The sequence below is a fragment of the Ruditapes philippinarum genome, unplaced genomic scaffold, assembly GCF_026571515.1.
Source record: "Ruditapes philippinarum isolate M1 unplaced genomic scaffold, ASM2657151v2 ctg234_1_1_1_1, whole genome shotgun sequence".
In the NCBI taxonomy this organism is placed as follows: Eukaryota; Metazoa; Mollusca; class Bivalvia; order Venerida; family Veneridae; genus Ruditapes; species Ruditapes philippinarum.
In genome coordinates, this window is record NW_026854287.1 from 402,978 (window position 1) to 417,447 (window position 14,470).

Sequence of the window (14,470 nt, forward strand, 5' to 3'; positions counted from 1 at the left end):
ATGTTCGCTAAATGCCACCTTTCCTTGATGATCTTTGTTCACATATGTTTACAGAAAAGAATTCCAATACATTTTACTGTAACAATTCATTTCAGTATTATCGACAGCATATATCTCCATGCTTTTTATCTAACTACAATGGCAATGACCTCTGCTCGCAATTGGTTGTCTCAAATGAAACAAATAAATATCACTTGTAAATAAAAACTTTAGTTTTGAAACTTTTTTGCCATCTATTTTGTATTTGTTTCATAATTCGCATATATTAATATGTTTTAGACAATGAGAACAATTTGCGATTGATTCAATTAACATTACAATATTTGTAGATGTAACTGAGGATTTCCCTTTTTCCCTCAAAAAACACAACAAAAAACAAAACAACGAGGAAAAGCGTGTTTGATTTAAAGGTCGGTCAGTCAAGAAGGGAGTTCTTCAATTCCAAAACTTTTGAATCCGAACAACATGTATCACAGTTTTCTTTCAAGTAATTATTGTCAAGACGAGCATTGGAAAAAACAGGATGAATTATCGAAAACTTGTTTGTTCTTCGTGATAATTTGTTTACTAAACATGCTATAAACAGTGTTGTTTAGCTTCTTGACCAGAGGACACACCTTATTTGAAAATAGAAAAATAAATATATCGAAGCGTTTCCTCTTATATTTGTGAAGGTCTGCATGATTTGGAAAGACATGTTTAAACAAATGAAGATCCATGATTATGATTTTTTTCTTTGCAAGGGGCAATAAGTGAATTTGTTGCACACTTGCTTCAAGTGAGCGAAATGGTTGCAAACTTGACAAAATGGCCACAGAGTCGACATTAATATTTGTATTATCCCAAGGTAAAAAGGTTCGTGTCTTATTTTGAAACGTTTTAATATGTTCAAGCATGTAAAGTTTGTGGCACACTCAGTTTTAGGTTTCAGCCTCCCAGCTTCATATTTGACGAACTTGTTTAAGATATAAACTAGTCATGTACAAATATTCAAGTTTACAACTGACTTTTCTGGTCTTTTATTCTACTCATTCTACTGATTTATTCACATAAATATTATGTAAGTTTTTAAGACAGTATGCTTACTTTGTCGCATTTAAGCTCAGCTGAACTAGTTGTTTATTTAAAAAGATTGGCTATTACAAAAATGATTGATTAATAATTGATAATAGCAAACGTTCAGGATTAAATATAAATACTAAAATGATGATGATAATAATAATTATAATAATAATAATAAGAAAAACAGTAAAAAAATACCCACTCTTTTAACTGATGATTTCCGAATGATATGTTGGTCTCGACAATCATTGATCATTATGCTGACATTCAATATAAAAATAAGTAAAACCGCTTAATTACTTTTACCATGAACATTAAAACCCAACGACGTTGGCAACTTACGCGTAAGTGCTTCTGATGCTACTGGCTAGAACAATTAAATGTCGTCTCAAAACATAAGAAATGTCAACTTATTTGTTTCGTATATCAGAAATTCCTTATTTATTTTTTATTTTGATTACGCCACACTTGATAATAGTGCATCTGATATACACTCAATATGAGCCGCGTCACGACAAAACCAACGTAATGCGTTTGTGACCAGCATGGATCCAGACCAGCCTGCGCATCCGCGCAGTCTGATCAGGATCCATGCTGTTCGCTATCAGTTTCTCTAACTTGTAAAGGTTGTAAAACAAGAACAGCCCCAAAAATGACCCTCTGCGCGGGGGGCCCCGGGCGGGCTGGATCCCCGCTGGTCCAAAAGGGCATTTGGTTTTTTGTGGGCCCCCGGCCATATAACCCAAATCTTGAAATTTTCCCCTGATATTACTTTTCCCTGGGTCTCTTTAATTGGGAAATACAAATTAAAAAATTTTTTTTTTTTCATCCAATTTTTTACCCCCGTTTAACTTTTTAAATTTAAACAATAACAGAGAACTAATCGAACCCCTTTTTTTTTCCCCAAAAATAAATTACCTTTCATTCCCTTACCCAAATTTTTTTGTAAATTAATAAATTAAACTTATTTTATACAAAAACGAATTTTTTAACATTTCCCGGAAATTTCTCAATTCCTACCAAAACCCACCCCAATTTTAAAAAATTTCCCCCTAAAATAGAAACTAACATGTTGTTATATTTGATCGTTACAGCACTTTATACTTAAATACCAAATATTAGAATAATATTTGCGTCAAAAAGAAAGTTTGTCCAAGAATATTATTAAACCCGTTAGGGGGTTAAGGTTTAATTTGCAAACCCCAAAAGCCTTGGGAAAAAGATTTTTATCTGAGAAACTTTTTTTTGAAAAAGTTAACAAAAACTAACCCAAAAACCCTATTTTTCTTTTACTTTTCATTTAAAAACCTTTAAAATTTCAAAATAATAAATTAAATAAAAAAAACGGAAAAAAAATACTTGGGAAATCCAAAATATTTAAACTTTCAAAAACTTCCAATCAGAAAAATCCGGGAAAACCCAAATCAAAACCGATTTTCATAAAAAAAAATTCTTTAAAAAACCCCTACAAAATTCTTTACTTGAAGAAAAAAAAATGCGAGCTTATAAAAGGTTTTACTCCCTACCATATTTTTCCAAAAATTTTCCCAAACCCTTTTGTTTTCTTGAACGAAAATTTCAACTACATTTTACTTTACGTATTTTTTCCCCTTCTTTTTCACTCAACCGCAAAGGGTTTTTTCCCCCAAAAATTCAACATGGTTTTAAAAGAAAAGCTAATAACAAATTTTTAAGTATTTATTGACCATAATTCCCCAAAAATTGCCCCCATAGGGCAAAATTTAAAGTACTTGATTACCCCGTTAACCCCAAACCCCAAAATTCCCCAAGAAAATTGCTATTAGGGGTGTGTAATTAAATAACTCCAACCCCCACATTCCTTTTTTTAAGAAAAGGTTTTTCCTCGGTCAAAAAGCCCCTTTTAATCCAGAAATAAAAAAAACCCCCCAGTAAAAGAACTATAAACCGAGAAATGCCAAAGATTATTTTGAATTTTTTTTTCAAAAAAAATTTTTCCCAAATTAAGGGTTACCTTTTTTCATTTAGGGAACAGAAACTAGATTTAAAATTAATAATTTTAAACTTTTAAAAAAAAATTTAACCTTTGTTCCCCCAAAAGCATCCCTTGACGAAATTTTTCCCAATTATAAAAATTTTTTATTTTTTCTCTGAAAAAAGACCCCAAAAGTTATTTTAACCATTTATTAACTGGGGAAAAAAAAAACCCCCCGTAAAATGAAAACGTTTTTGAAAATTTCTTTTGGGTCGCCTTTTAGATAAAACAGGAAGAAAATTTTTCAAAACCCTTTTTAATTTTTGCCCCTTTTTCCCCTGGGCGGGGGTTTTGAGTCGAGACTTCTAAGTCCAGTTACCTCTTTTTTTTTTTTTTTTCTGGCGTGGTTTCGATGTCCCCGGGAGATGCTTTGGTAGTTTAGCGCGGAGGAAGGTAGTCTAGTACTGGTGTAACTCTCCAGGAACGATGGTTAGGAAACTACCCGCCTATATGACTGAAATACTGTTGGGAAAAGGCGTAAAATGAAACAAACAAACAAAACAAATGCTTAAAAAATAAAGCAGATAATTTGGCGTGAAAAATATACATTAATGCCATAAATGACCAACTATTGTTCTTACATACCCACTGTTGTATAGTAATACAATATTTATCAATCCGTCTGGTCTGAAACTTTCCTATTGTAAGCTACAAAGAGTTAACATTCTCGTTTAAGATATTATTTGTTTGGGATTCTCCTGGCCTCCTTGCCACTGGCTCTTGTTGCTGGATCGTGTGGGGGTTGCGTTCATTGAACGCCTTTCCTTGTTCATCTTGTTTATCATATTTTAGTACTAACGTGAAGTGATTGTGTTAATACATTTTCAGTTCACACGTAAGTTTACACTGATTTTGTTTGTTTGCTTGGGATGGGTTTAACGCCGACATCGACACATTGTTTGTCATACCGTGCTGAAAACTATAACAAGCTAAATGTAAATGCTGCACATCAAAGACGCCGACAAATATTGTGAACAGTCACGCCTAATGTACAAGATCAGCTCTATAACAGTTGAATAAACCAAGCACTTATCAATTTTTAGTTACGTATTGTTGACTTATTTATAAAAGATTAAACAATTTACGTTAACAAAATACTGCCTATTTGTTTACAATTCACTTACCGGGGAACTTAAGTACACAACCACAAAATGTAACAAACAAGAGGGCCATGATGGTCAACTGCTTTTCAGTAATAAAAATTATCCATATATTTTCTAATATTAAGCAAAAAATATCTTAAACTATAATTTGAAGAAATGCCATAACCTGTGGCATTTAAGCTTTAGCTTAAACGGGACCAATAAAATTAATATGAGCAAACTTGATAAAAAAAAAACTATATAAGAATGCTACAGACAAAGTTTTATGATCATCAATCAATAATTTCAGTAGGAGATGATGTTCAAAGGGTTTTCTATTTTTAGCTTAAGCGGCCCCTAAAAGGGGCCAATCAAATTAACATGAGCAAACTTGATAGATGAGTTCCCAAAAATACTACAGGAAAAGTTTGGTGATCATCCATCAATCAGTTCTGTAGAAGAAGATGTCTAACGGTTTTTTTATTTTAGCTCTAGAGACCCCTAAAAGTGGCAAATCATATTAATATAAGCAAACTTGATAAAAGACTACCTCAGAATGCTACATACAAAGTTTGGTGACCATCCATCAATTAGTTCTGTAGAAATAGACGTTTAAATAAAGGTACTTGTATTTTTAGCTTTAGCGGCCCCTAAAAGGGGCCAATAAAATTAATATGAGCAAACTTTATAAACATGCTACAGACAAAGTTTGGTGACCATCCATCCATTAGTTCTGTAGAAGAAGATGTTTGAAGGATTTCTATTTTTTGCCCTAGAGACGCCTAAAAGAAGGGGCCAATCAAATTAATATGAGCAAAATTGATAAAAATCTGGAAACAAAGTGATCCCCCGGAAGCATTAATCACAACAACATTACATAAGAATTGCAGACTCGGTTTGATTGAGTCTGTACATGAGGGAAAATGAATACGTGCAACACCCCCACGCCCCTTAGCACCGGCTTGAGCGGTACTCAATTCTCAACACTTAACTACCAAAGAATGTTACAGACAAAATTTGGTGATCATCCATAAACTAGTTTTGTAGTAGAAGTAGAGTGTTAAGGTTTTTTTATTTTTAGCTTTTTGACCCTAAAAGGGCAATTGAATCTGAGTATATTTATTTATTCCAAGGATGGGTAACCATTAAATAAATTTAATTTTAAAAAAACTTTTGAAAACGGAAAAAAGGGAAATTTTAACCATAGTCACCAGAACCCGTTTTGGTAGTTTAAAAAAATGTAACGTCACAGAATCCTTAAAACCCAACCATTGAAAAAATTTTTTGTTTTTTACAGTAAACTCTAAAATTTCTTCAAAACCCGCAGGTTAGGTTTCCAAAATGTGGGATTTAATGAGGTTTTAGTGTGGAAAAATTTAAAGAGGGTTTTTTAGTAATTCTGAATTTTTTTTTCAAAAAACAAACCTCAAAAGGAGTTTTAAAAAATTCACCCCTTTTCTTTCATTAAATGTATTTTTTTCTTTTAATAAAATGGAAAATTCAAAAAACTGAAGTTTACAGCCATATTTGTTAATATGGAGAAAGAATAGTCATAAATATAAACAAGATCCCGGTTTGAACCGGGTGGTGCTCCCCGGATATGAAATTTACACATAACCAATTATGCCTCAGACATTTTTTTTATTTCTCAAAACCATTTATTTGTTAGTGCCCTGGTATATTTTCCAAAATACTGTCAAATTCGTTAAAATAAAGCCATTATTTAAACGTTATAAGTCTATTGTTTGTCCTTTCTTAAGAAGGAAACAGTTATTCATATGTAAGTCATTATATGCCTTAAAAATGCATGCTATTACAATACGACTTCATATTACAGCGCTGCATCATCAAATATTGACTTTTACCGAATGCAATTAAACAAGCATGTACCTTTACATGTTAATGAATAACAAAAAATATAAAATTATGTTTGACTAAACGATAAGCCAAGCCCAAGAGATAATAATTAAAATTTATACACCTAAGGGAAAGGTTAGGACCATATCGTTTTTCTCCGTATTTTTAATTATTTAGTAATAAAAGCGCTGTTGGTTTTAGTCCACGCAATAAAAAGCCATGGTTTCATTTTTAAAAAGGGTTTTTCATGTTAAAAAAAAAGGAGAAATAACATACAAACACTCGGTAATATTAATATCGGTAGTCGTACAAATCAATATTACTCTCTCTTCATACTTAAATATGGATGTAATAAATGTAAGCGACATATGTTGCATTTGAGTTTTTGTTTTACGTGACGGTATTAAATTTTTGTTAGCTTTGTTGAGCAATTTTGAGCATTTAATGAAAATCTAGGTTGCGAACTTTCAAATTGCTCGTATCGCATCAAAATCATTGTTCAATTTAACTTTATGTAAATTTTTCGAAAAATTTTGCATTTAATATATTTAAGAATTTCAAATGTATTTAAGCTTATGGTCCATCAACAAAGCATCTTTGAAGAAGAGCATGTATAGGTACTAAGATGTTTAACTATTTATAAAAAGACTTTAAGAATACCATTTATTTGCATGCGACTATTAAAAATATGAGAATTATTTTACTCGATTTAAATGTCAGCGGATCACTTTAGTTCTGGTACATCTATACACCACCAAAATTTTTGAATTGAATTTGAGTGTTGTGAGGTTCGACATCCAATTAGTTTCTAACGCCATAGAGATAACAATATATTTAACTTATATTGTTTACGTCTATGTTTAATAAACTTGGTAAAATAGAATCAGTTTAACAACAACAACAACAAAAACCGGATCTCGCTTTTACCAGTCTATTTATTTCGCTTATAATGCTTCGCTGGTTTCCAGAATTTTTTTTTTCCATTTCCAGAGTGTATATTATGCATACAATATTGAATATTAAAAGCACATGTCAATCCCTCTTTGAATTTAACTTAATAAAGATATTTATAAACATACATGTATACACTGATGTATGTTAACAAATATGACATTTAAACATTTTATATCATCGCTGTTTCGATGAAGTTGTCTGTAACTATATAAACAACACACGACCACCCTTTAGATAAATATTAAGAGAACACAGCAATGCAATGTTGGACGTATTTGTGTTTGAACTTGATATAATTCTAAAATAATACGATATATAATTAGCAATACACCGCATTTTAAAAAAAAAGGAAGAAGGGTGATCCCTCCGATGCATTATAACATTATATCATATTACACCGGTTATCAGCGTGTCTCTACTCACTTTCCACAACAAACATTGCAGAACTTTTTGGATGTCTGAAATTATTACAAGAGTGTCTTTACCTTTCTTTCTTTCTGTCTTTCTTTTTTCTTTCTTTTTGTTTAGGAAAACTTTCGTTAAACTAACTTTTTCCATCTTCCGTTTCTTACGTTTTAAGATTTACTGCGAAATTGCCCTCGTCCAAGTCCGGATTCTGTTCGGTAGACTTGTTTGGGTGGATCTTATTTGGGGTTGCGTGTCATGAAAGACGTTCTCGTTGGTCATTGATCTTTGTATTCATATTTTGGATACAAATTAAAGCTAACAACAAAAGTAAAAATAATTTCAGAACAAGAAAATAAGATATTGAACACAATTTTCACCTTAGTCTACCTGAAGTATATTCTTTATTTCATTAACAGATGGAAGATAATTATCTGAATGTCAACATTGTCAAATGTAAATGAGACAAAAGTACTAGAAAATGTGCTGTAAAGCCTGCTAAAAGAAAGCAAAAGCGGTTTAGTGTTCATGCAAAATAACCTGATATTAGACAATATACGGATGTCAGCAAGCAAACACCTACATTTGCGAGTATCTAAAACATTTGAAGCACACTTGATATATTTAATGCATAGTAATTACATATATTTCATAGACATAGTGTATATGTTTGAACGTCACATGTTGACACTGTGATAGCGAGATCATGACGGGTTAAGATTTTTGTCTGCTAAACAAGGTTGAAAGGAAAAACAGTTGTGAGACAAAGTCTATAAGACCTGTTAAACTTTGCAGATGTATGTAATGCTAGCTTTTTGACATTTTCTTAAAGGATGCAGGTGTAATGATATGGAGATATGCCTGTGGTGCAGCATCAAACAATACTTACTGTGATACAGAATTCTCGTGCCGTGATATTTGTTTTTAATTTTCCCTCCATTTGATTAAAATATAACTGCACACATTTAGACTTGCATTGTAAATAAATAAACGAAATCATGAATGTCCGTATGTTGGCATTGAATATGGAACAAAAGATACCGATTTAGAGTTTATTTCTTATTTTCTTACCAATGCATTTTTTATGCTGGTACTAAATACTACTAATTTACAGTCGCTCCGCTAAAATAACATGCCAATAATGTAACACGCTCTTATTGTTAAGTCACATAATTCGTGTTAACAGTCTAATAGAACAACATTATGGTGGCCAATATTGTGTCTTCTCCCTCGCCTTTTGACGGGGGAAGACACTGTGACACGAAATTGGCCGCCGTAGTATTATTATAATATGCTCAGTTAGACGAAATAACGATATTTTCATAGGCAAAGACCTGAGTTCTTTTGTAGGATTATCGTGTCGGCGGGTAAAATTGGAGCCCTATATTTTTCATGTGGTTGTGAATTCGCCGTGAAAGGCAAATTCACGATAATTTACGACCAATTTATCGAGTCTTCGTGTCTTCGCTCCGGAATTCGAAGACACAATATTTAGCAATGTTTCAAGTCTTCGCCCTCCTGTAGGCATGCGCAAAACAATTAGACAATGCTGATTTCGCGAAATGGACATTTCACTTATTAAGTGAATATTTAATTCAAATTTTGAAATTGTCCTGTAAAGATAGATAGTTATCCGCTACATTGTTGATGTTAACATCAAGTCAGCATAATTATGTGTAACTGTTTGAGCGTGACAATCAGAAGGCGAAGACACGACGACCCGAAGCACGAAACACTGATCAATATCGTGTCTAAAGACTCGATGAATTGGCAAATTGTCATGTTTTCGCTTTTTAAGGCGACAACACGACAAATATAAGGCGCCGATATGAAGATATTTACTGCCGATATGATTATTTATCTGAAAAAGATCGCTTGTTTTCGCCTATTTAAATATCATCAGTTTGTGTCTTTTTTCGGCGCCCTCAAAAGTCAAAAGTGAAGACCCAATAAGTGAACATATTATCGTGTTCTCGCCTTCGAATTTTGAGGGACGAAGAGACAAAATGGCAGTAATCACTCACTGTTATAACAGATAAGAGGGCGAGATGGATTAGATAGAAATTGCTAACGTTATAAAGTAGAATTTGGTACAATTTCATTAAAAAGTTATAAAGTAGAATTTGGTACAATTTCATTAAAAAAGAAAATCAGACCTGAATATTAAAATTAAGTAAGCTGCAACAAAGCCTTAACCTCTGACGACGTAAATTGTTCAGAGATTTTGCAAAGTACAGTGTCAATCAGTCTGTCTGCACAGATGCACAGAGAAAATTTATGTCAGCTCAGCGTTAATGTTGTATTTGTTTGATAGTTTGACAAATACTAGATTCTTTACATACTTTTTATTATATGAATATAAAAGCTTTTCATAGTTTATTGAACTTTCATAATTTCTAATATAAAGTAGCTTTAGTTTTCTATTGTTTCTTCATCATAATCAGTGTATCGAGATATGTATTGCGAACTAGGATGCATTTATCGTAATTTATCGCGATACAAGTTTCGTCGTATCGTTCCACCCCTACTTAATCATGGTTTAACATGTATCGCGATTAATTACATTTTGCAATAATATTTAAAGAAATCATAGTTTAGACTGGGCCTCGTTATCAATCAAGAACATTTTGCAGAGACAATTTGGCTTCATGGTTTCTCATTTATTTTGGTTGATTGCTTATAAATGTTTTTGCTATAGTTGATAAGAGAATCATAAACAAAGCTTTCAATATTTTATTTAAGTACTACATTTTTAAGTAAAACACATTTTTAACAATTAGCATGTTTAGCATTTACACAAATATACATAGATTTTCTTAACAAAGAATTTTAAAATATATTCAAAGTTATAATAAATAATCATATAATTCTATATCTTCTTTTAGCAAATATACATCAAAATATATCAATGAAACTGTTCAACAAATCATTTTCTCATCTCCCATACCAGTAATCAAAATATATTCGAACTTGTAACTTTTAATTTAATTTCATAATATACTTTAAAATAAATAATTTCGATATAAAATCATACAATTTTAAGCATACTGTTTTAGAACAGTCATTGTTAATTTAGTACCGAGTACCTCTGTCAAAATATAACAGAACTGACTTGCAAACTTTGACCTTTGTCCAAATATTTATGTAAAATAAGAGTTTTCTAGCAAGGCCTGTAAGATAAAAATTCGTCTTAAATATTAACAATTGAACTAATTTGTAATTTTTGAATTTTGTCCAAATATGTATGCAAAATTATAACTTCTGAGTAGATATCCTGTCGTATGGATTTGTACTGCGAAACATAGTGCTGTTTAGCTAATTCGCTTTATGTTTGATTAAAGAATAGAATAGTTATGAAATCAACATCTTCAAATAAATATAGTTTTAAATCATTCCATTTTCTGTCTAGTCAAGAAAGTACAATAATACCACAACCACAATGTTTATCAGCATTTATACGCTTACTTTCAAATTCAGTATAACAATTTCTAATCGAAACTCAGCTGTTTGTATAACTGCATAACACCAATTACATTTGATCCCTTTTTGTTGTTGTTGTTGTTGACCAAACAAATATTTGAAACACCGTTTTATTTTAACGATAATGTAATACAAATGTATGTATAAACATTTTCCATTTAATCTTAAATTTCAAATTATAGTGCATTATTTGTATTGTTCATGAAAAGTCAAGCTTTTGACCGAAAATCATAGAAATACTGTGCTTAGTTGCTAAAGAAAGGGTTTTTATTCGTAAATTATCTTACACATTTTTAAAGCAAATGGCAAAATGTGTCAGGATATATCTGTATATAAAACAAATTTATATGGTTTGCATCTTCAAATTTCAGCTTTATAATCATTTAAAGTGTTCATTTGTAGATGTTATTGAATACCAAGTTTTTGAATTGTATTAAGCATAAGCTGGTGCTAGGGATGTTTGTACGGTAGTGTTTATTTACCATCATTTGTCATGAACAATATGTAACACTTTCATTTATAAACATTTGATAGCAAGTACAATTATTGTAAAATATTATATTTTATTTGTTACTTACGATTGTGCAAATTGAATATAACAAATTTATGCTTTTTTGCATTTCTTTTGCGCATGTTTTATCGCTTGTAAATCAAAATGCATGTATCGTATTAAAAAAACATGAAAACGAATTTTTAAAATTTTTAGTTACATAAGAAAGTCATAAGAAAAAATGTATCATTTATCAAGTAAGTATAAAACGATTATGACAGCTTCATTTTGTATCATTTTTATAGGTATTTCAAACACAATACTTCTAAGCAAGATAGGAAGAATGGATAAACTGGAGGTAGGCAAAAAGATCGAAAATATATCCAGCTGCAAAAAAGAACTTCAAACACATCGTCAATTCATTCAATAGCGTTATATATGAGTTCTTTAGTTTTAAATAAGTACTAGCTAGCAGCCCTGTAGCGTTTGATATTGAATTGTATGAATTATATGAAAAATTAAATTTGAAACTGAAACATCCGTGACAAATGATTATAAATACTTAATCAATCGATAAAACATAATAATAATAATAGTTTCACTTTAACAAAATTTTTACATCATGATTAATTTAGTAAAAAGGAATTATGCTTCGTAAATTCGCTTTAAAATTTACTGCAGAACATTATTGTTCATGTGGTCTGTATCATATAGATTTGATTATTTTGTGTGCACAGCAATGGACCATGCAGTGGACCGTGTCGTGTCATCAAACTGATTTCAAGTCTTTCCTTTGAATCCCCCTCCAGCAGCTGTAGAGTCCGATTTTAGAAGTTCGTGTAAGACTTATGTTGCGTTTTCATGTTCCAGAAAACTCTGTCGGTTGTGTAACTGTGCATTCACGCGTGATTAAGTTTTCAGTGGAATATAATTATGCACGTAACGCGCGAATGCACGATAAACAGTGTATCACAGGTCGATATTTGTAATTTTCATTAAATTTTGTCAATAATTAGAGTTTCAAAAGCGATGACTGACTATACCTAATATTTGCAGCACTGCTTTGAATTCTCTTCTTTCTATAACCCGATCACCTGAAGAAAGAAAATAATTTATAATGATCAAACCTTTTAGAGACGTATATAGTATATAAAAAAGATAATATGATGTTATAAGTAAAAATAACCATTTTTTGCAACGTGAGAACATACTGGGTTTGTTTGAATTACATTGTACCCTAATTATGGTGTTTTATTGTTATAAATAAGCACTATTAGAGTTCGACTTTAAGCCATTTGCGATCCTGATATTCTATATCCTCTTTGCCAAAAATAAAGATTCTTCTATAACCCGCTGCTTTAAGCCCCACAATGATCAAATTAGTCGCTTATTGGCGCTCGCATATTGATAAATACCAAGCATCATTTTGTACAATTATATTTAATTTGACCTTTTTTGACCATGAGACATGCATTCATGTATTAACAAACCCTAATGAAATTTCTGCAACAATTACAGCCTAATCATTTGTTATTGATTAACAATTTTGCCTGCCCACTTCTATTGGCAAAGGTCATTGAATACGTAATGAAGGCGGCAGCAAATCACCAGTGTATTTTCTATCATATAAAAGATTTCGATTCTTCCGGTCACTGTTTCAAATTGCCACGGTAAATTGCATTTAGAAGAAGAAAGGGATGTATCTGTTTTGGGTTTTCGTTCATCATCAAAATAGCCATAGTTGTATGAAATTTGTGTTTTTTTTTAAAACTTGTCGTCTTAATGCTGGACATGTGTCTATGTTTTGGCTCTTTTCTGTCAAGCTATTTTGTGTTATTTGTTTTAGATTGTTTTTGTATGCCGAATGCTTTCATTATAATAAAGTGATGCTACCATATTAATTGCATTCAATAAAAAGCAAGTAGGAACCGATTACTGATAGAAAGTATAAACAAAATGAATTATATATATAATTACCGTCTAGATCAAATAAATTGAACATCTTGTCTACAAATACTTTATCATTGTTATGTCGATTCGCATGTCTTGTCATCATTTTCGAGAAGACATTATAAACGGAACGCTTACCCCATTGCGATCGGTCTTGATCTGTAAAAAAAGAGAATATACTGATAAGTGTTAAAACATTCGGGAAAAAAACTTCTAGGAGCAAACATCAACAAGGGATTGCAATCTTCACAGAAGTGCCCTGAAACATTAAGTCACACAGGATGCCAGCGGGGCATCGGACGGAGACTTGTAGTACTATATATACTTTTTATGCCATTCATTCATAGGAAATATTTGACGTATTCCTATATGGCGATTTGTTATTGTCACTAGATTTCACGTCTCATGTAGCTTATTGCTTTTGTAAGCTTTTTTTTATCTCAATAACCTTAATATTATCGGTTCGGATCGAAATATCCATCCCGAGGGGACACGCCTATTGGGCGGTAACGAGGCTTGGCGTGTTCCCGAGGGACGGATATTCCGATCCGAATCGCAAACATATGTCAGTTATTTTTTTCTTGCATATTCTACCATATTCCATTATACTTACTTTAATAAAACAATTTTCCATGAAAATGTATGTCATTACATCCGTAACTATTTGTTTACAATAGCGCTGCATTACTACGTAAAATTACGTAATCCTCAGCGTGCCATTGTAAAGCAAGCGATTCATCTGGCACCCCCATGCAAGATGAAATTTCCGGCATGGGTGAAACTAACGGAAAAGCCAGTTTGATTTGCAAGAATTTTATATTTTAGTTGAACACAATTGTTTATGATGTCTTGTAAAGTTCGCATATTTAAAATAAATGAAAACTTTGATATTTATAATATATTTCTTTTCGAGTATATATACATTGAATAAGGACAAACCAGCAAAATATTAGATTGATAACAGATAAAAAGAGAGTACACTGAATGCTTGTTGAAAGGAACGATTTAATTGTACTAATAGACAGTGCGCTGACACACAACCCACAAAGAGGATATTAAGAAAATACCCGCTAACTTCTAGCTTGTTGAGGTCAATATAAGCAGTCATTCAAAACTTTCTTTTAAATGTTTAAAATATATGGGTTCTTAGAAATTGCAGTAAATATTTTAAACAGG

At 31.6% G+C, this 14,470-nt stretch overlaps 1 protein-coding gene across 2 annotated transcripts in view; it reads right to left on the bottom strand.

Annotated features, from left to right (window-relative positions):
* Window positions 1-10,099: 10,099 nt before the first annotated feature.
* LOC132739682 (uncharacterized) overlaps window positions 10,100-14,470 on the bottom strand; it is a 49,985-nt gene continuing 45,614 nt past the window's right edge. For both annotated transcript variants that reach the window (XM_060727443.1, XM_060727444.1), the window contains exons 3-4: window positions 13,322-13,453; window positions 10,100-12,438 (exon numbers count right to left, since the gene is read on the bottom strand). In XM_060727443.1, coding sequence (XP_060583426.1) covers window positions 12,365-12,438; window positions 13,322-13,453 — 206 coding nt within the window. In that variant the 3' untranslated portion in view covers window positions 10,100-12,364. The remainder of the gene's footprint in view (window positions 12,439-13,321; window positions 13,454-14,470) is intronic.